The sequence below is a fragment of the Sceloporus undulatus genome, chromosome 1, assembly GCF_019175285.1.
Source record: "Sceloporus undulatus isolate JIND9_A2432 ecotype Alabama chromosome 1, SceUnd_v1.1, whole genome shotgun sequence".
NCBI lineage: Eukaryota > Metazoa > Chordata > Lepidosauria > Squamata > Phrynosomatidae > Sceloporus > Sceloporus undulatus.
The window spans coordinates 78,728,618-78,751,148 of NC_056522.1; the positions used below are offsets into that span (position 1 = coordinate 78,728,618).

At 38.1% G+C, this 22,531-nt stretch overlaps 1 protein-coding gene across 1 annotated transcript in view; it reads left to right on the plus strand.

The window, feature by feature from the left end:
- Positions 1-22,531, plus strand: part of PRKN (parkin RBR E3 ubiquitin protein ligase) — a 678,545-nt gene that overhangs the window by 467,506 nt on the left and 188,508 nt on the right. The window contains exon 7 of the mRNA XM_042478458.1: positions 3,454-3,590. Within this exon, the coding sequence (XP_042334392.1) occupies positions 3,454-3,590 (137 nt within the window). The remainder of the gene's footprint in view (positions 1-3,453; positions 3,591-22,531) is intronic.

Here is a 22,531-nt window from a genome sequence, read left to right on the forward strand (position 1 = left end):
TAAAGCAAGATTCTGTCTACCATTACTCTTAGTTTTGCTGCTGTGTCCTTTTCTATTAAATCTGAAAGTATAAATGGCTGTTGAAAGTTTAACCAGTATTTGTGATCAGTAATCAGAGAGGGTCAGGTGTGCAGCAACAAAAGGAACTGTGTTTCCAGTATTGGGTGGCAGTATACCTGAATAATGAGATTAATGGAAAACAAGAAACTTGTCTTGGATGTGGTTGATGCAGGAGTTGGGAACATTTGGTTCTTCCTATGTTACTGGATTTCAATTCCATAATTTTTCACCATTGACAGTGCTGCTTAGGACAGATGAGAGTCATAGTGCAGTAATACTTGGAGAACCACATATATCCCTACCCATGTGTTAGCAATAAGCACTGATACAACCAGACTGGAACAGGTTTCTTAGTTTAACATATTGCACCAATGGTGGAGGACACAATGTATGGAACATGGGTATTTGGGTATCCTTTGCTTCTTGGTGTAGGGGAAAGTCAGATATTTGGAAGTCTTGTTTATGGTCTTCCCCTGCCCCTTAAAACTCCCTAATACTACCTGTGTAATGTACCTTGTCATTAATACTCTGTTGTAGCAGTAGAACTTACTCTGTTGTAGCAGTAGAACTGAGCAGTGGCATGGTGTACTCATATAATAGAATATCTCTCTGGATATAATTTATTCTTTAAACTGTGTCATGATGAGGGATGGATGAAATTTTCATTTCAGTTTGTAATTATGATCATCACAATTTACCAAACTTTGCAAAAATGTAAATGTGCTAGAAGGAGAGACTGGCCCATTCCTACCTCATTGTTAGCTGCAAAACTGCTGGACATTCAGTCCTCTTAGATACCAGAAGAGAAGACAATTCTACTTTTATTGTGAATATTTTGTGTGTTTACATCATGTATTTTTCAGATATAACATTATGCTATTTTTCAGGAGATAAGCTGTCTTCTGAGCAAAGCTGGTGTCCCAACTAGATTCCTACTAAATTATGTTTTTCCCACAATACTTTGTCCACAGTTTTGTTGTTACAAGAGCTGGTAGTGTAAGCTGCACCAGTGTAGGAATTACTTCAGATAGGTTTGATTCTAAATAGTGTACTTCCTAGTGGAATCCCTCACGTGGATTGTTCTTACCAGTGGAAAAGAAATGGAGGCAGTTTTGCCCAATCCCTCTGCAGCTGCCTACAGCCTTGAAAATCTACTACAGGGGGATAAACTGGTGGGGAGGAGGCTATTTTATGTGTCTTCCAAAAAACCCACCCAAGCTGCACCACCAAAATTTGATGGCAGTTTAGGAGAACCCCAATACATCAAGAAGGAACTTTTCACAACATAGCTGGATGAGGTACACCTATGGTAGTTCTTACGGAGGCAAATGGCCCCTAGACCTCTGCTCTGGAAGACACATCTGCTTGACTACAGTTGCTTCTACTTAAAGAGACAAACTAAAAATCCAAGCTATTGTGTCTCACTGATTCTATAGTAGTGCTAATGTGTAAACCCGATTTGTTGCTGTTATTGTTGTGTGCCATGAAGTCATTTCTGACTTATGATAACCCTAAAATTCTATAGAATTGAGTTGTGGCAGTTAAAGTGGTGTCGAACTGGATTATTTCTGTAACTTAGATGCAGCCATGGACATTTCACTATCTCTGTCCCATCTCACCTCCGCTCTCCACTTGCTAGTAAGTAGCCATGACATGGAGTTTTCTTGATAAGATTTGTTATATCTGAGGAAGTAGACAGAAGTCTCCAAAAGCTCATGCTACCAACCTGTCCCAGTTAGCCTCAGTATACAGGAACCCTTTGCATACTGTTTGGGGGGTGGTTGCCTTTGATTTCCTCTGAAGCTGAGAGAGTGTGACTTGCCCAGTGGGTTTTCATGGGTGAGCAGGGATTTGAACTCTGGTCTCCAAATTCATAGTCCAGTGCTCAAACCACTTCACTATACTGGCTCCAAATCTGCTACATCAGAATATTATTTTTTTCTGCCACACAGGAGTGTTTATTACTACTGCAGTCTTGATCCATCTTGTGTAGCTCAAGATTAGAATTTCACTGAAAGGCATGGAAATAAAGCCATTTTCATGCATATATCTTGGGGATAATGATTCATCCTAGGGATAATAAATGCATCTCAATGACATGCTCCACTGATCTACATGCATTCATTATCTTCAGGATGGAATACCTGAAAGGGGGTTTGAATAGATTTAATTCCATATACTTGTCCTTGGTTGCGTTATGTTTCCAAAAATATTGGGTTTTCTTCCTGCATTACAGTGTAATTCCATCTCAGGTTCTGCATCAATTTGCGGTTTCTGTGATTTTACCCTAGCCCTCAAAAATATGTATGGATTAGTTTTTGAAGATGGTACTATAAATACAGTCTCTATAGTATTTCCTTGCTACAAATTCATTTCAACATTTTCCTTAAAAAAAAACTTTGTACAGACTAGGTTTATCGCAGCTCTAAACACTGATGCTATCATGTCTGCTTAGTTAGTATGTAACTGTTGGCCTGAAGCGCATTTGTACTCCTAACAATGGGAGGCCATTGAATCAATGGAGTTACATAAGCATTAACTCACCATTCTGTACTTGACTCAAAGGGTAGGTTCTAGTTGAAATTACCAATAGATTCAGATCATTGTGTATAATTGTAATAAATAAAGTTGTTTGAGTAAATTAGTTCAGTGATGATTTAGGAATATGAACATATATCAAGACATATATGTAGGAAATGAACATATATAAAGATATATGAATATTTATCAAGATGTTTTCTTGAGCTCAAACCTTGCCTGCCCTGCACTTGTGGTAATGGGCATATAACTTCTTTTTAGCCTCACCAGTTTGCCCTTCTGTGGAATGAACAGCTATTCTATGAATAGACTCCCCTCCTTGTATAATAGTTTTATGATGATATCCTTGACATTTGGGCAAAATTCCAACTATGACCATTGAATCCCAAAAGCATGGGGACACTAATATGTTCCCCATTATAAGGAGATATATGTTGTCAAAGCAGTTATGACAAGCTCTTAGAATGGAAGCCTTTAGCCAGATACTGTGATACTTATGGTCCATATAAAGTCAAGGACACTGTTATAATGAAACCAGATTTATGTAGGAATAGCCATACTGGAATAAATTAAGGCAAAAGTATATCTTTATAAGATAGCTCAGCCCAGCTTCTGCAAACCTAGCAGTTAGAAAGCCTGTAAAAGTGCAAGTAGATAAATATGTACCACTTTGGTGGGAAAGTAACGTCTTTCTGTGCAGTCATGTTGGCCACATGATCACAGAGCTGTCTGACAATGCTGGCTCTTCGGAGATGAGCACTGCTCCCTACAGTCAGACACGACTAGACAATCTTGTCAAGAGAAAACCTTTACCAACATCTTTATAATCGTTTATCCTTTTTTTCTTCCTTTCAGGAGTCCTGTGTTGGTATTCCCATGCATTCATCGCCATGTCATTTGCCTAGACTGTTTTCATCTGTACTGTGTGACTATGCTGAACATTCGCCAATTTGTCCATAACCCTGTTTTTGGCTACTCCCTTCCATGTGTGGGTAAGTGTACCAGCCTGTGTGTGTGTGTATAATTTGACCATACAATAGGGAAAATTATTGGCTCAAATGTAAATATCTTTGTGTCACTTGCTTTGTTTAAATTCATGACCTTATGATTTATTTTAGCTACTGGGTTTGGGAAAAAAACTCTTCTACAGTAGCACTCCGCTTCCTTTGCAGTCCCGTAACTTCCTTCTAAAGGGCATTTTATTTTATAAGCATATGCATACATTTTTTCACATTAGTCTTTCATCATCATCAAGTGTTAAATGATGATAGCTATGAAGTGCAGAGGAAAAAGAAAAGCTGAATGACCTCCACATCTCTTCTTTCGAGTCAAATAAGTTGTTAACTTCATTGGCCTATCTTCAAGAGCTAATGGGAAAAGTACTGCAACAGGAATTTCAAATAACCTTTCTGGCTTGCAAAGTTATCTCTTCTAATTACCAGTGTGCTGAATGTAAGGCTGATCTCCAAAAGCATTTGTTAGGCTGGGTATCCTTTCTGCTTTGCTAGAGAAAACAACATGGATTGGAAGCAACACAAAGCTGACAATTCTGAAGCTGTATTTGCTGGGCAAATAAAATTTGAAAATTGTGGATATGTCATTTTTGACAGTGGATTTGTTAGCAGTAAATTGTTTCCTTGGAGGACCTGTGACCTTGAGGATGTGCTTAGACTCCACCTTTCAGCATTGACCACACTGCCAGGGGTTAATGAGAGATGGAGTCAGAAATACCTGAAGATCATAAGTTTCACTGGTTTTAACTCAAAAAGGCATTGAATCTAGGGTTTAGTTAATATTTATTACCTTTTATATTACCTCAGGCTGTGTAGTAGTAGTCAGAGTTGGACTTTAAGGCACTGAATAGAAGGGGAATGCCTAGCTCAGGCAACAGTTTATAGGATTTCAAATGTTCAGGACAGCATATTGCTTAATTTTTTAAAATACATATAATATTTTTACCAGTCCTACAGAAAATGAAACTACCATCTTGATTGTCTTCCTCATGTACCAAATTTCCTTGGTTTGACAGTGTTTCAGCCAGATACATCATTTGTGTGGTTTCTGTCACAGGGGGCATAAGCTCCATGACATAAAAATAACACTGTATTATATTTTTGATTGAAATGTACATTGTTATTGTTGTTGTTTTACTATAGATCCTCTTTGCTCTGTTTCTTGTTCTTCTGCACCTTCAAGTAAACTCTGATTTGAAGAATCACACATAAGGCTTTCTAGGTAAAACTCATTCAGAAGAAGTTTGCCATTCCTCTATGGCGGAGAGAGTGTAAGTTGCCCAAAGTCACACACTTCATTTCCATAGTTTATCGGGATTCAAACCCTGGTCTCCCAAAGCACTCAAAATACTATACCACATTGGTTGTTCAGTTGGGTAGTCATCTCAGCTGAGCTTAATCTTTCAATGATGGAATTAATAGTCATTTCTTGTATTTATTGCTCCCAAGGTTTTCCAGACATTAGTAACATTTTTGCATCCCTGTTACATTTTATTTCCAACATGTGTTTAACCTCCAGAACATCTCAACCTATGTGCCTATCTGTTTATCATAAATAAATAAATAAATAAATAAATAAATTTGCTTAGGGTCTACATAGATTTTTATAACAACTTTCCCAATTTTTTTTAAAAATAAAATCCACCCTTGTACGCCTGTGCTTGAAGGAGGAAAAAATGTTGGAGGTAGGGCTATGTCCAGTTAAATTTGATTTGGCCATCGCTCCATTCAGGTCGATGAAGTTGATATGTGATCCTGTTATCTGCCACAGTGGCTAAGAACAAATTGTCTTCTTTTTGCTATCAGTACCCAATGCCTTTTGTGGTATTAAGAATTAAATTATGGCGATATCTTATATGAGAATCTGTCAACATGCACCACGATCAGATTTCTAGGGCAGCAACAAAAGGGACACTGAAGTCCTTTCCAACTGAACTGCATGTTCCGTAATAGAAGGTTTTCATTTCCATGATTTATGACGAGCAAATTAAAATATGAAAAATGCTTGGCATTGGGTTAATGGAATGTTCTCAGATTATAATCACCTCGAATACAGAGTAAGGTCCATAAGAAATGAGGGCATATTATAATATTAATGTAATAATAGTTTATGGTTGCCTCATTTCAACAAAGGAATAAAGTTCCTTGCTAAATCAGAATCACTGTAAGATTACACACTTGTGCTTGTTATTTACTCAAGGGCTTTATGTAAGGATTTACAATTAGCTAAGTATTGCAGAAAAAGAGTATGGATTATATTTTGATATTCACTATGTGTTTAATTGTGTTTAATTGTAATAGATATATAGTCCGTGGAGTAAATATTTCATATTATAGTGTGCTGGAGTAATAAGCTAGTTTGTTGTTAACTGCTCTCTAGTCAATCTCAATCCATGGCGACCCTATGGATGAGACATCTCCAAGACCTTCTGTCCTCCACTGCTCTGCTTAATTACTGCAAACCTATCCCAATGACTTCTTTAATAGAGTCCATCCATCTAGCATTTGGCCTTCTTCTCTTTCTACTTCCCTCCACCTTTCCCACCATTGTTTTTTTTTTCCAGTGAGTCCTCCCTTCTCATGATGTGTACATGAAGTACAACAGCCTAAGTTTTGTCATCTTGGCTTCCAGGGAGATTTCAGGCTTGATCTGCTCTAGGACCCATTTGGTTGTCCTTCTGGCTGTCCATGGGATCCTCAACACTCTTCTCCAGAAATGAATTGATTTTCTTCCTGTCTCCTTTCTTAACTGTCCAGCTCTCACATTCATGCATAGTAATAGGGAATACAATGGTTTGTATGTTTCTAACTTTTGTGCTCAATTGTATATGTTTGCATTTTAGAATCTTTTCTAGTTCTTTCATAGCTGCTCTCCCCAATCTTAATCTTCTTCTGATTTCCTGGCTGCAGTCCCAGTTCCTATCAATGTTTGATCCCAGGTATGAGAATTATTTTACTATTTCTATTTCCTCATTGTTTAGGTTAAATTAGTGTAGATACTCCATCGTCATTATTTTTGTTTTCTTTATGTTCAAAAGTAGGACTGCCATTGCACTTTCTTCCTTGACCTTCCTTAGTAGTTGTTCCAGGTGTGTAAGGCTCTCTGCTAGTACTATGGTGTCATCTGTGTTCCTTAGTTGATATTCCTATTTTCACTCCTCCTTCTGTGTCCAGGCTTTTCTTATAATGTGTTCTGCATACAAGTTGAACAGATAGGGTGAAAGGATACCACAGTTTTACTTTTAAATAACAATGTTGTTCATAGTTGTAATTTTTTCCCTTAGTGTTCTTTAGAAACACTAACAGAATAACTTCCTTGTCCTTCATGGACTGATAAATTAATATATCTGCTTTGAATTTTTTGAAATGGAGTTATATCAGCTATCATCTAACCACTGTGTAACCACATTGCTAACATTGATACAGAGCTCAGAAAAGTTACTTTTTTTGGACTACGCCTCACAAAATTACCGAAGGTCATGGTGGCTAGAATTTGGGGGAAGGTAACATCCAAAAAAGTAACTTTTCCAAGCCTTGTTCAATAGGTTTAGGCCAGAGTGACTTGAACATGATATGTCTTAGTTCTCTTCAAGTTGCATATGTTGTTCAAATGCCTTCACACTAGAGGAAAAGTTGTAGTTTTGCCATTAATATACTCTAGTTTTCTTAAGTGTGTAAATTACTGCTATTCATTCTGGTTTTCTTATGGCAAAAATTATGTAGCATAATGATCATCTCCAGCAGTTTCCATTAACATTTAACACTCTGCTTATGATGTTATCAAGAGAATGTACTACAGGGTTTTAAAAAAGAATATCCTTCATTGTATCAATGTAGAGGTCAAAACACCTACAAGAAAAATAACAGGATTTACTCCATTGGATCACTGTAGCAGAGAAGAGTGGTGTGTGATCAGTGATGCATAGTAATTTGATAATAACATGTGCAGTGAAACTGTATTTCACACCAGTAGCATTTTTCTAATCGATGTGCTTTAGTGGTAAATCTGTTGCATGTACACTAAAGGAAAAATAGGCACAGTGTTGCTTTGCAGGTGTTATTAGACTACAGGTGCATTTACGTTGTAGAAATAATGCAGTTTGATATCACTTTAAGTGCTGAAGTTCCATCCTATGAAATCTTGAAATATGTAGTTTTATATGATTTATAGCCTACTCTGCCAAAGAGTCTTGGTGTCTCACAAATCTATAAACCCTACGGTACTGTAAGATGGAGACATGGCAGTTAAAATGGTTTCAAACTACATTATTTGTACAGTGTAGATTCATGCTACATCTGCCAGTATCCCTCACTTATAAACAGCATGTGAACTCCTCCAGTCTTCTACATCTTTGTAGTTCTGGCTCATGTGTTCCTGCATCCTACCTGTTATCTCTTCAGGGTTTGTTGATCCCTTTCTGGTTTCTTATTCTGATTTTGTTCCTTTCAAGAAGGTTCTGCCTGGCCTGCTATTCTCTAGATTCCTCTTCTGTTCTAGACTCTATAGTGTGATCATCTCCAGGAATAACTGTCAGAAATGTTCTCACCACTGCATGTGATATGAGAACAGGTTCAGAGACTACACCACTGCTGCAACATCCTTACTGTGCTACATACAAAGCTTTGGAAGAGTTAACGCTTTTGGTCAGTTGCCATACTGGCTTTGGGGGGGGGGGGGGGGGCTGTTGTCCAAAAAGTAACTTTTCCAAGTTCTGGTTATAACATAGATTAGCCATCCTTGATCTAGTGACAGTGGTTGAATGGGAAGTTCCTCAAGTTTGTTTTTTGAGAAGAACTCCCCAAAGCTGGCAAATTTCCATGTAAATTCCATGTAAATCCAACTGAAAGAACTTGAGACTAAACATACAATACTCTTATATGGGCTTTGGTTCTCTGTATTCTCAAGGATCTTTCCTCCTCACCTGGTTCCTGATCATTTTGACTCAAGATGTCAGGACTGAACGTGTAACATTGTGCAAGGAAAGCACGTGCCTTGCGCTAAGTTGTTGTCCCTGGCTGTTCCTATGATAGAGTAGAATTCGTTATATAATATCTATTCAGTCCAGTTTGGAATAGTATTGGTCCTTCTACCTGCTGGGCCATGAATATTTTACAATAGTTAGCCAGATTCCTGTATGGATCAGGTGTGACTCTAATCCATTGTGTGTATATTGACACCTAAAGTCTGCAAACTAGTTTTATTACAGCAGTTAAGTTATGATCGGTCAGTAGCACAACCTAGATGATGTTCTTGTCTAATAATAACATTATGATATCATATTGTATGCTGCCCTTGTCTATCCCATCCCTCAGAATTAATGAGGTTGCATGCACAGAAATTTCTGTGAGTGCTGACCTCTAAATATCTTTAAAATAATTAACAGGATGCTTAGAGGGATAGGTCTGCATATGCATGAAAGCCCCCCCCTTTTTTTTTCTTACAGTAGGAAGGGTATTGAAATTTCACCTCAAAACTAAGTCATGTAGAGAAAATACGTAGCATATTTTAACCTGAACCTTAGTGCCTTGGGTACAAAATAGGATGATAACAGTATGGGGTTACAACCCATTAGGGAATATAAATATATAATAAGCTGGGAATGGCAAGAAAAGAATAGAGGGGCACAGGCTTCAAGATTTTACAATGCTGCAAGCATTTTTCCAAAACAAAACAAAACAAAAAAAAACCCCAACTTTGTATCAATTTGCTCCTGAAGAATAAATAAAGAAAAAGAAGCCATTCCCATGTGAATCATAACATGTGCAATGTTAAGTTCATGATAGAAAGACTGATAATTCAGGATACCTGCTGTTGGAGCTGCTGTCAAAATGTGAGAGGAGGAGCATTTGAAAGCCATGTAAGAAGAACACTCTTGAGAATTGGTTTGGACCATACATTTTAAAAAGTCTTTGCACGTATCATTTTGTGCAGGAACATCTTGGGTCAGGAAGCTATATTTAGTGATGTGTTCGCAAGATGTTTGATCCTTATGGCACTCCAGTAAATGGGTTGGTCTGATTATCTCCCATATTGCAGATTGGGTATGAAGGATAGAAAGACTGGCTTCTCTAAGGTAGGGATGTGAAGGAATTCTTGTAAAATTACTCATTCTTGATGCGACTGGTTGTTTCAACATACCAGCATCCTATCACAAATTTGCTGACCCTTGCAAGAGTGGTCATTTCTTGAGCAAAGAACAATGGCAGGAGCATTTTTTGTTTAGATTTATACAATATGTGCAAAGTATATCTATGCAAAACTAGAATAAAATCCAAAAACTACAAAAGAGTGATAACTTGGCCAAACAAAATGCAGAAAATGAATCTTGCAAGCCTTTAAAGCTTCATTGGCTTCTTCAAGAGGCAAAGATGTTAAAAATCATACAGGGGGGAAAGGTGAAGATATTAGACTCTCGTGCCCACATTCTGACTCAGATGTTATTCTGTTGTCAGTTAAGATGGTATTGAATGATTTCAGTGCACAAAGAAGCCACTCCTACAGTTTCAATTCAATTAGCAGCAGAAAAGTAACTTCCCTTGAAATCCAGCTGTCCCTGTCCCATGCAAGGCTAGCTGCTACTTTCTTAGGCAGAGTACATTGAACTTCTCAAGGAGTTTCTCTACTGTTCCATTTGGAAAAAGCTTTTGGTGCTGTACAGGTAAAACTTGCCCATTTTAATCCAATGAAAGAGTTTTACTTTTGTTAGAAGTAGAATCATAGAATCATAGAATCGTAGAGTTGGAAGAGACCACTAGGGCCATCCAGTCCAACCCCCTGCCATGCAGGAAATCCAAATCAAAGCATCCCTGACAGATGGTCATCCAGCCTCTGTTTAAAGACCTCCAAGGAAGGAGACTCTATCACCTTCCGAGGAAGTGCATTCCACTGTCGAACAGCCCTTACTGTCAGGAAGTTCCTCCTAATGTTCAGGTGGAATCTCTTTTCCTGTAGCTTGCATCCATTGTTCCGGGTCCTGTTTTCTGGAGCAGCAGAAAACAAGCTTGCTCCCTCCTCAATATGACATCCTTTCAAATATTTAAACAGGGCTATCATATCGCCTCTTAACCTTCTTTTCTCCAGGCTAAACATCCCCAGCTCCCCGAGTTGTTCCTCATAGGGCAAGGTTTCCAGACCTTTCACCATTTTAGTCACCCTCCTCTGAACACGCTCCAGTTTCTCAATGTCCTTTCTGAATTGTGGCGCCCAGAACTGGACACAATATTCTAGGTGGGGCCTGACCAGAGCAGAATACAGTGGCACTATTACTTCTCTTGATCTAGACACTATACAGTGTTGCCTCGGGTTACGAAAGTAATTTGTTCCGCGGCCGCTTTCGTAACCCGAAAAGCCTTCGTAAGCCGAATTGCCATAGGCGCTAATGGGGAAAAGCCGCGATTCCGTGCGAAAAAGCCGAAAAAAGCACCAAAAGTTTTTTCGTAACCCGAAAAAACATTCGTAACCCGGAACAATGATTCCCTATGGGATTTTTTCGTATCCCGAAAATTTCGTAACCTGGGTATTTCGTATCCCGAGGTACCACTGTACTTCTATTGATGCAGCCTAAAATCGCATTGGCCTTTTTAGCTGCCGCATCACACTGTTCACTCATGTTCAACTTGTGGTCTACTTGGACTCCTAGATCCCTTTCACACATAGTTTCATTCAGCCAGGTGTCACCCATCCTGTATCTGTGCATTTTATTTTTCCGCCCTACCCTACTTGTCCTACCCACTATGATACTTTAACATTCCCATTCTTTTCCTCTTGGTAATTCTTCAGTAAATAATTAATATCCAACCAATCTAATTCGCATTCACACAGACAAAGAACTTCCCTTCACCAGCATTCGCATTATCCTTAATTAGCATTGCCTTTCTTAAAATGCAACAAAGTAACAATCCAGATCCACTCACCCTTATTAAAATATATGGAAGTCAAATATTTGTGAGCCATTTTTGTAGGAGGTCCAGAACAGATCCCCCATGAATTTGAAGGGGCTATTGTACAGCATAAGCCAAAATCTACAAAAGAGCAGTAACATCTTTGCCTGATGACGAAGCTAGAAAAGCTTCAAATGCTTGCACGGTACATTTTCTGCATTTTGGCTGGCCAATAAAGATATCACTCTTTTGAGGATTTGGGGTTTTGTTATATTTTGCTGTGTTTTTAATACTGTACAGTGCGCTTGTGTCATACGTGGGCGCAATATACATGGCTTTCAGTATATGCTGAAAGCCACTCCATAAGGAGTGGCACCATACCCCAGAAAGAGTAATGGCGCACGCCCACCACGCCGCCGCGGGCACGAGCCCCATTCATTTAAATGAGGCTAGAGCATATGTGGAATTTCCCTTATGCAGGGGGGTCCAGAATGTATCCCCGTGTAAGGAAAGGGACCACTGTATTTGGTTATTTGTTTTTGGAAGGCATTGTCCAAAACTTCAGTCTGGCTGAAGGAAGTATAGTAGATACCCTACTTAGGTCCCATTCCCACTTACACATAAATTGGTGTGTGATCTGAATTGATGGATCGATTCGACAGCGGAGCATGGTTCCCAGTACATTTGGCCCAATCACATTTTTCTCTCCAAAATAATACACTTGTGTTTCACATTCAGGCATGAATAGATTCAAAATGGACCTGCTCCAGCTGGACGAAGGACAAAGTTAAATGGATTCTGATCGACATGTGGTTCACACTTGCACAGATTTGATTTATTGAAAAAGAAGCGGAAAAATCAGCATCAAAAATACGTAGGTTAAATGGGACTAGCGCATGGCTCCCTCTCGGAATTGCTTCAGCAATTTGGATTAAGTGGGAACCGGGGTTGTTTGGACCAGTTCAAACCGATTCACGATCCGGTTTAAAATGTAGTGGAAATTAGGCTTTGGACTTTCTTTTCCAACTATGAACTTCATTACAATTTTGAAACTATATGTTTCATAATGTGGCTTCCGTTAAACCATTTTTTTCCCAAAGGAGAGTTATTATGTTAAATAAATCAGTTTTTATATCATCTTTAGTGGAACATTAAAAGAAGATGAAATGTCATTTGGCATGGTTGAAATTGCTTGCATTAAAGTTTCCATCTTAGTGTAGTTTTTAATGCTATTTCAAAACAAGTGTTTCTTCAGTTAACAATCAGCAGTCAAACTCATTTTGAGACAACTATCTTGATGATAAGAAATTGCATTTCAGCATTATGGTAACTTTAACATAACGACTACTTATACATAGGTTTATGTTTTAATGGTGGCCAGGCAAATGGAAAAGGTTGTCTGGGAAATAAAATTTTGGTACCAGTCCTATAATCAAGTCCAGGGATAAGGTTTAAAAAAACCTAGGGCAGAGATCCTGTTAATTCTTTTGGGGTTTAATGTGTTAATATGTTTCCATATGGTTAAAAAAAAAAGTTCAGTAGCAGAAAATTAGAGTTGTTTGTTTTTCAGCACAGGTACAAGAGCACCTGGCTGCTCTGGAAACAATTTCAGTGGCTATATAGTCCATTTTGGATTGCCAGTTGTTTTAAAAGCAGTTCTTAATGTCATATGATTATTTTTGAATTTTTTAAGCTCACTTTAATAATGGTTATTAATGAGCAAATTTATAACTTCGGTAAAAGAACAGCAACAGAAAAAAATAGTTTCTCATTGTTGTTAGATTTGTGTTCTTAAAATTGCTAGTAACTCCAACCTCTGGTGTTAGGCTGTATCTGCACTGCGAAAATAATCTGGTTTGGCACCACTTTAACTGCCACGGCTCAATGAAATTGAATTCTGGGAATTGTAGTTTTGTGAGACATTCACCCTTCTCTGTCAGAGAGCTCTGGTGCCACCACAAACTACCATTTCCAGAATTCCATAGCATTGAGCCATGGCAGTTAAAGTGGTGTCGAACCAGATTATTTCTGTAGTGCAGATGCAGCCTTAGTCAGAAGTAGATCAGGGAAGCTGCTAAATTTGCATGGCACAGATTTTCTTGTTTAAGATTATAAATTGTCATTCTTTATTCACTTAATGAATAAATGTCCCCTCATTTATCCTGTGAAATGCATTTCCTCTGAAAGGCTGAAAGGCAGATCAGGGAATATGGACTTTGCCTCTGCTGGACAGGGTTACACTCCCCCTGAAATCACAGGCTGGCAGTTGGGTGTGTTCCTGGACTTAACTCTGACTCTGCATGCCAGCAATGGCCAAAAATGCATTTACACAACAAAAATTAGTGCACCAGTTGCACCTGTTCCTTGAGGTATTACATTTGGCCATGGTGACACATGCCTTGATTACATTGTTGGCCTACTGTTACATGGGGCTGCCTTTGGAAACTGATCGGAAACTTCACGGGTTCAAAATGTGATGGCAAAATGCTGACTAGGGCCAGTCATAGGGAGCATATAACACCCTTGTTAAAACAACCTTACTAGCTACTGAATCATTTCCAGTCACAGTTCAACAGGCTGGTCATGACCTATAAAGCCCTATGTACTGTAGCTTGGGTCTAGGCTATATGAAAGATCGCATCTCCCCATACAAATCTGCACAAATTCTAAGATCTTCAGGGGAAGGCTTTCTCTTGACCTTTCCATCATCACAGTCTCACTTGGTGAGGACATGAAAGAGAGACTTCTCAGTGGCTGCCCTCATCTTTTGGAACTCCCTTCCATGGGAGGCTAAGCTGGCCCCCTCCCTGCTTTCCTTTCACTGGCAAGCAAAGACATATTTGTTCAATCAGGCTTTTAAAACTTAATCAATGTCAGAGAGGCTTTTATATGGGGTGTGTCTTTTATTTGTGCTTCTTTTAATAATAATAGAATTTATTTATTTATATTTATTTTATTTTAACTTTTGTGTGTTTTATGTAATTTTATATTGTTTAGCGAGAAGAGTTTAACTGTTTTTTAATTTTTCTTTCAAAGTTCTTTTTAACTGTTTTACCTATGAGCCACTTTGGGGCCAGGAGAAAGGCAGCATATAAATAAAGATATAATAAAATATTTTGTTTAGATCATGTGAAATGATATCAAATATTAATATCAAAGTTGAATGTGGCACTTGCTCTTCAACTTCTTTGTACATAGACTGATCGTCTCTTGTTGTTACAGTTTTTTTAAGTAGTGTCTGAACATGTGTAACTTTACATGTACTAAACAGCAGGTGAATTGGAGGTGGGAAAATACAGGGCATCTGCCAGAGGTGGGAATCAGGTGGTCTTCAGGATGTTTTTGGACTATAGCTCTCATCAGCCTAAGTGAGCATAGCTAATACCTTGGAATGCTGGGAGATAACATCCAACAATATCTGGACATCTGTATGATGTCCAGAACAATTTCTGTACAGAACAATGTGGGAAGCTTTGAGAGAGAGAGCAAAATATTTTCAGAAAGAAACAGAAAAATACTTAAGGTTTAAATGAGAACCTGTTAATCAGCGATTAATGCTCTGAATGTCAAATAATATACTATAGTTATGATTTTGGATAGGGCTTGAGTAAGATGTAGTACAGTGATGGAAGAAATGTCCAATAAAAATAAAGGCAAGGCAAGGTTTAGAAATTCTTATAACTGTCAACATTATAATTATATAGAGAAAAATACTGCAAGAGTGATCACAATATCAGTAGCTTTAACTAAACAGGGTTAGACGGTATTTCTGATGAAATAACTAAAGGCGTATTGAACTAGTCTATAAATAAATAATAAATAAAAATTTTATTTATATCCCACTCTTCTGTAGCAAGACAATTACTCACAGTAAAATGTCCACATACAATGTAATACATAAAATTACAATATCCTCCATTAAAAAAGAATTAAATATATTACAATTAAAAGAGTTTTAAGATCAATTTATAATAAACATGACATTGGCAGGGTGGTAGTAGATATGTAATCTTTCAATAGGAATATTAAGATTCCACCCCAACCCTCCAAAATGAACTAAGTCAGTTTATGTTTACTTGATGAATGCATGTTTCTTAAAATTTTGCAGTCCAGTTCTTTGCTGGGAAATACAGAAGAAAAGGTTTTCTAAGTATTTATAAGCCAATTTTCATTAAGAATTTAATACAATATTTGCAGACTGATTAAGAAGCAACGTGTAGCAGAGTGAGCACATGTGAAACTGACTAATGATATGGAGTGTGATCCATTCATCTCTTTCCATCATCTAACAGGTTGTTGTTGTTGTTGTTGTTGTTGTTGTTGTTGTTCCTTACTAAATTTCTGTATTGCTTCCTATATCTAATAATCTGACAGCCTAGCATAGCATCTGCACTGAACATATGTACCAATGTTTTTTTTAAATGTATTCTGTTCAGATACAAGCAGTGTCTTCATTTCGGATGTTTAATTCAGAGAAGCTCAGCTTCAGGTGTAGTGAAAGTGCCTTTATTTGTAGTTAAATTATCACCTCTAGAAGTTGACCTTAAGTTTGAACACCATATATAAAGGTGGAGGTGAGAAGCATCTAATCTTCCATCAATTAGGGTTCCTAATGAGCTGATTCATATCTGTAAGCGATTACAGTGAGCAGAAGTAGTGTTCATATGGGGAAATCCTCATCAGGTGCTAGCTTCCTCCTGTTAATTTCTAGTAGACAGGCTCCAGGGATGAAATGGGTCATGTGCATAATCTTGCAAACCCTTGATTAATATTCCTAGATTCACTTTTTGAGCTTTGGTCTCTTGCATGGCATCATTGCTACATCATAGAACTGGTGAAGGATGCTCTCCTTTGACTATGAGTTGGCTTTAATTAAATTTCTCTGTCTGGAAAGTGAAAATCTAATTTTCTTTTTGACATTTTCTATATTACTACTTAGACAAAATTATGAAAATAATTAATCCCTGTGAAGCAGACTTCAGCCTTGTAAGAGGTATGAAAATATTGCATATAAATAATACCACTAATCACCAATCTGTTATAATTTATTTATGTAGGTTCTTATTACAAATCTTAAATCAAATTTGTTCTTGATGTAGCAAATGATGCCAAACTACTGTAAAGAGTAGGTGGATATCAATAAAGATTTTACAGCTATTTTGAAACTTTTTTGTTCCATCTGTAATAAATATATTGTTAAATGTGACTGATTTCCATCTTTTTTCAAAATAAGACAGGCAAGATTGACTAGTGGAAGCTTTGGATTATATTTGCACAAAATGCTAAATCTGGAATCACAGAATCATAGAGTTGGAAGAGACTACAAAGGCTATCCAATCCAATGCCCTGCCATGCAAGAGTGAGAATCTGGTGTTTCTCCTGGAGTTGCTAGATTGGAATTTTCAGTATTCTTCACCAGCATCAGTACTGTCTAGGTCTGCTTGCAGTTATAGTTGTTAGGAAGTTTCAGCATGGTCACACATTAGCTCAGGCTCTGTGTCAAGAATTGGGCTTCAATGAATAAGCAAATACTGCAACTAAAGAAGCTATCTATTTGGTGAGCACTCTGCCTGGAGTGAAAGTTATGCCACAGCACATCCCATCCTGCAGCTTTCTGATCAGTGGAACTGCATACAAGTAACTTGTTGTATAACCTCTGCTGAAGACTGGTTTGGACCTTTGGTTTCACAGATAACAATGTCACTATGTCCATATGCTTCAGTAACTGTAGAGTTACTCTCACACAAGCACAGTTTATACTTCTGTAAATGACTTGGCTGTTATCAGAAAACTATAAAAAGTGTGGGAATGGTCTTCTTAGACAGAGGACTTCTGGGTACAAATGGGCTGCAGCTCACAAAGACCATGAAGAATATTTCTGGCAGCAGCTTAGCAAGTATGGTCAAAAAGGCATTAAACTAAATGCTTGAGAAGTTGGAGATAATGGTTCAGTCATCAGCCCAAGGGCAAGCCCTAAACATTAGGATGTGAATTTAAGAGGAGAAGCTGAGTGAGAGGATGGGAACCACAGTAAAATAAAAGGTGAGGGCAAGTGAAGGCTCCATACAGACAGGCCAAAATAAAGCTGCCTTGGGTCACTTTTGAGGTATGCTGTTTAAATGATGCATGTGTACTAAGAGTCCAGAAGTTGCGCCAAAGCTGTGCTCTAATCCTTAGGACTGGATCGTGGCTTTGGTGTGGCTTCTGGACTCTCAGTACACATGCATCATTTAAACAGCATACCTCCAAAGTGACCCGAAGCAGCTTTATTTTGGCCTGTCTGTATGGGGCCAAAGTGTTAGGTCTGTGCAAGATGAGCTTTGACATCTTAAAGATAAATTATGGCTTTACAAGTATAATTACAGCACAGTGAAAAATGATGGCATTATCCCTTATTATGTTGCAACTGGAATCTAACGTCCTTACTGGGAATTTCCCATCCTTTCTGTCTATGAGCAACTGAGGAAAGAACAGATTATTCATGGAAACCATTCATCTTTCATTCTACCACTCAGCTACACCCCCAGAAGCATCCATATCACCAGGCAACATACCTTGATGGTCTCTGCCTTGAAATTTCTCTGCTTATGATTTGCCTCTTCCATGCTGAGCCAAAAGTTGAAGAGGAATTCTTTTGTATATGGCATTAGAATTTGAGTACCACACACTTTCCATGCCTGCAGTAGTCAGTGACATCTTGGTATTGAAAAGGAAAACCTTCATGGATTTGGTGCAGCTGAGGTCATGTCACAGGATCTTGAAATTGGCTCTCTGGGATTTCATTGAGATCATCCTTTCTTTTTTATGGTGAGACTGAACAGCATTTGGATTTTTCTGAGGAATGGAGACAGGAATGCCTTCCCTTTTTCCCTCACTGTAATGTCTAACAAAGAACTTGGAAGGGGGAAATGTGCATAAAAGTTGTTCATCTCAAAATACAGTGGGTCCTTGATACCCACTGGAGTTTAGTTCCAGACCCCCCCCCATACCAAAATCCATAGATGCTCAAGTCCCAATAAATACAGTGGCATAGTAAAATGGCAAAAAACAAGTTTTGCTTTTTGGAATTTATATTTTTGGAAATATTCTCAAGCCATGGATAGTTGAATCCATGGATAAAGCATCCTTGGATATGGAGGGCCGACTGTACAGTGGAAATGCAACATAACATAAGAACTGCATAGGTTGATCAGATGTCCCTCTGGTGTGGTACTGAATTTCAACAGTGGTCAACCAGATCCCTTGAGAACTTCAAAAGTACACCCATTTCATCTGTATTGTAATTTCCAGAGTTAGTATTAGATACACAGAAGAGTTGTCAGTTAAGCTTGTGATGATCTAAAATCTACACTAAAGTGCCACAAATAAGCCGTTTAGTTTCTGATTTCCTCCCTGTGTATATGATGGTGACTAATACACCTTCAGAAACAAAGGGAGTTGAGCTTTTCAGTGAAATATGGTAGCTTACACTATCAGATGTTGATCTTCAGTACATAAGTAACATCAGGCTGCAGTAAAGACAGGTATTACAGAAGTATACTTCGTAATATGCTAAAAGGGAGATTATATTTGCTAGAGCTACTGTTCAGGAAATAATAAGCATTCAGAGAAGGGGAGATTCTAACTATATATTTAACTGCTTTGAATCATTCCAGCCCCTTGGGAAAATAGTATGTCTTTCTTTTTTTTTACAGGCACTTAATTGTTTCTTTGCTAAATAAAACCAACTGTACTCTGCCTCTAAAAATTAGAGAACTTTTGAAAATTTCAATGTGTAAGAATAAAAAAAGAAACAATTGCCAGATCTGTGGAGCACAACATAAATGAAGGATAATACTGAATTATGCCTGTCTATTCAAATGTAAACCCAGCTGAATTTTTTGTGGAATTTAATCCCGGGAAAATGTATATTGGATTACATTCTGAACCCTTGAATCTGAGGTATGTATGAAAAAGAGTATTGGGACTAGCATAAGGATTAAGAGAGTTCTGTTGGGAGTACAGTAAATTGTATTGTACTGGCCACTGGAAATTCTATTAGACTGCTATAGAATGGTATATCCACATTGACAGGCAGATGAGAACTGCAACATAAGCAAACACCCCCCCCCCCCGGGTCTTCCTGCCTATCACTTGTTTCAGTGGCATTAATTAGCAACATTTTGTATTTTCTTATAGTTATCTGCAGAACTATGAGGGCAATCTTTATTTATTTATTTTTAATTTTTAAATGAAAGGAACCTGAGTATGCTTGGTAATGGATCAGAAGATGGCTTTCCTGATTTGCCACTGCAGTTATAGAGTCCCCCTGGACTATCTTACATTTTACTTAAAATTAAAGCTGTATTCATGGAACTGGCCCAAAATTAAATGCTGAAAAAAAAAGCAAACCACCAATATCTTGCTCCTGTTGTGATGCCTAAAAAAATAAATTGGTGGTAGGTGTTCCATGCTCTCTGGGCACTCTGATTTACTGTCCCTGCCCAATAGAAAAGCACAGTTTTTCATTTCATATGAAAAGGTACTGTCTGAAACTAGAACTTGCTCGTGAAACTGGAACTGTAAATTGTGGTGTGATAATAGTGTATGTGTATTCTCAGTGGAAGTGTAAACCGTACTTTGCATCTGTGGATGACGACTAAATATGATTTAACTGTGAAAGTGGAAACACCAGGAGAGGGCACAAGAGAAAAGGGAAGTGCTGTTATATCCTTGTTGTTTGTTGTTAATTGCCCACAAATCACCCCTGACTGATGGCAGATGAGTGATGGTGGATGAGACATCTCTAAGACTTCCTATCCTCCACTGCTCTACTTAGGTACTGTAGGTTCAAGTTTGTGACCTTTCTGATTGAGTGTATCCATCTGGTGTATGGCCTACCTCTCTTTCTACTGCCTTCCACCTTTCCAAGCATTAATGTCTTTTCAAGTGAGTCATGCTTTCTCATGATGTGGCCAAAATACTACAGCCTCAATTTCATCATTGTGGCTTCCAGGGGGATTTCAGGTTTGATCTGTTCAAGGACCTATTTGTTCGTCTTTTTGACTGCCCACCGTATCCTCAGCCCTCTTTTCCAGCACCACATCTCAAATGAGTTGATCCTTTTTCTGTCTGTGTTCATCAGTGTCCAGCTCTTGTATCCATACATGGTGATGGGAAATATTAATAAGTGGGTACATAGTGGGCAGACACCTGCAATTTTTCCTAACAGGAGATGGGTAAACCGTCAAGGTGATGTGAGCCAACATTCTTGTCCAGTCATTGCATCTTTTTATTGTGGACCTCATAATTGCAGTTTCAGTTTATCAATTGCCTTTGCTAGATTGCTCTTTAAATTCTGCTATATCAAGTTCAGATAATCATTCAAAAAAGAGTGCAACTCTTTTTTATTCTCTCTTGTAGTTCTGTATTGGCAAAACAACTAGGCACAGGCAGATTTGGGTAATGTGTGGCCTGTTGTTCTGTGCTACAGCTATCCTTCTCTCTATTAACAGTTAATGCAAATAGAGGAAAAGATCAAAATATGTTAACACCTAATGGTTTTGGATTTACTTTGAGTTAATCAGAATGGCTATTATTTTTTCTGAGCAACTAGCTTCTTAGGAAATCTGCTGAGAGACAAAAGAGGATGGTAATTCTTAGAAATAGAGCAGGGATTGTTTTTTCCTAGCTGGTCTTTAGCATTCTGTATAACTCAGGGGTGGGGAACATGTCACCCTTCAGAGGTTGTGGGACTGCAATTTCCATCATCCCCCATCACTAGCTGTGCTGGCTGGGGCTATGAAAGGTTCAACCCAACAAGGGTTAGAGGGCCCTATATTCCCCAACCCTTGCTTATAGCAGTCAGCCAAGGGCCCATTCCTTCACCTTAAATGGTCCATTTCCTTTTGGGAAAATGCCTATCACTAACATTCATTTAAGCATGGGAAATGCTTGCATGCGAACAGATATTCTGTACCTTAAAATTATTCAATGCAGATGTAATAAATCCTGCTGCATTATGTGATATTGTGCCTGACAAAACGCATCTGTTTTGTGGCTTAGAAAAGATCAAATTAAGAGATTTTTGAAGCACTTTGATAGATGGTGATATGTATCACTGCTGTAGAGATTTTTTTTTAATGTCTAAGTGCTTAGGCGATATAGCACTTCTAAGGTGTGGTCTTATTCAAACAAGCTATTTTGATAATGAATGCTGCAGACTACATTAGAAATCTATTCAACAGCCATTTGAAAACCTCTCAGTAGTTTTTAAAATGCTGTTAGAACAGTACTTTAGAGTGTTGCATATCTCATTCTCTTCAACTATACAGTCAGCCCTCCGTATCCATGGATTCAGCCATCTATGGCTTCAAAATATATTTTTTAAAATATTCCAAAAAGTAAACCTTGATATTGTCAATTTGTCACATAAGGAACACTTTTATATTGTGCCAGTGTATATAATGGGACCTAAGTATCCATGAATTTTTTTTTATCCATGGAGGGTTCTGGAACCAAACCCCATATACTAAAAGCCCACTGTATTTACTTACGGTTCTAATTGACATTAAAGGTGCAATACATTTAGGATTAATACAACATCCCTTAGATAACCTCCCCCAATCTGAGACAGCTCTCCCTAGATGGATAAGACTATATTTCCCATCATCCCCAACAATACACTCATTGATTGGATAGGCTGGGGAGAATAGGAGGAAAAAGCTAGTTATCTTATAATGTGTCAAATTTCACAAAATAAAGTATTAGAATTGAAACTGAGCATTTTGAGTGAGGAATCACAACTTATAGAAAGCATTAATCACTGAAAAATCAGGGTCTGGGATTAGGAAAGCAGTCCAAACAAAGCTATAGGGTGCTAAGAGCAGGCCCAACTTTTCCTAAGGGTTGATTGCAATGCATGAAAACTGCAATGTCTAGAAACAATGAAATATTGTGAAAAATGCAAAATGGCAGCCAACTATCAATACATTTACGGCTGCTATTGCCACATGCACAGGCAGATAGATAAATAAAGATATGCATTCCCTTCCCAGAAT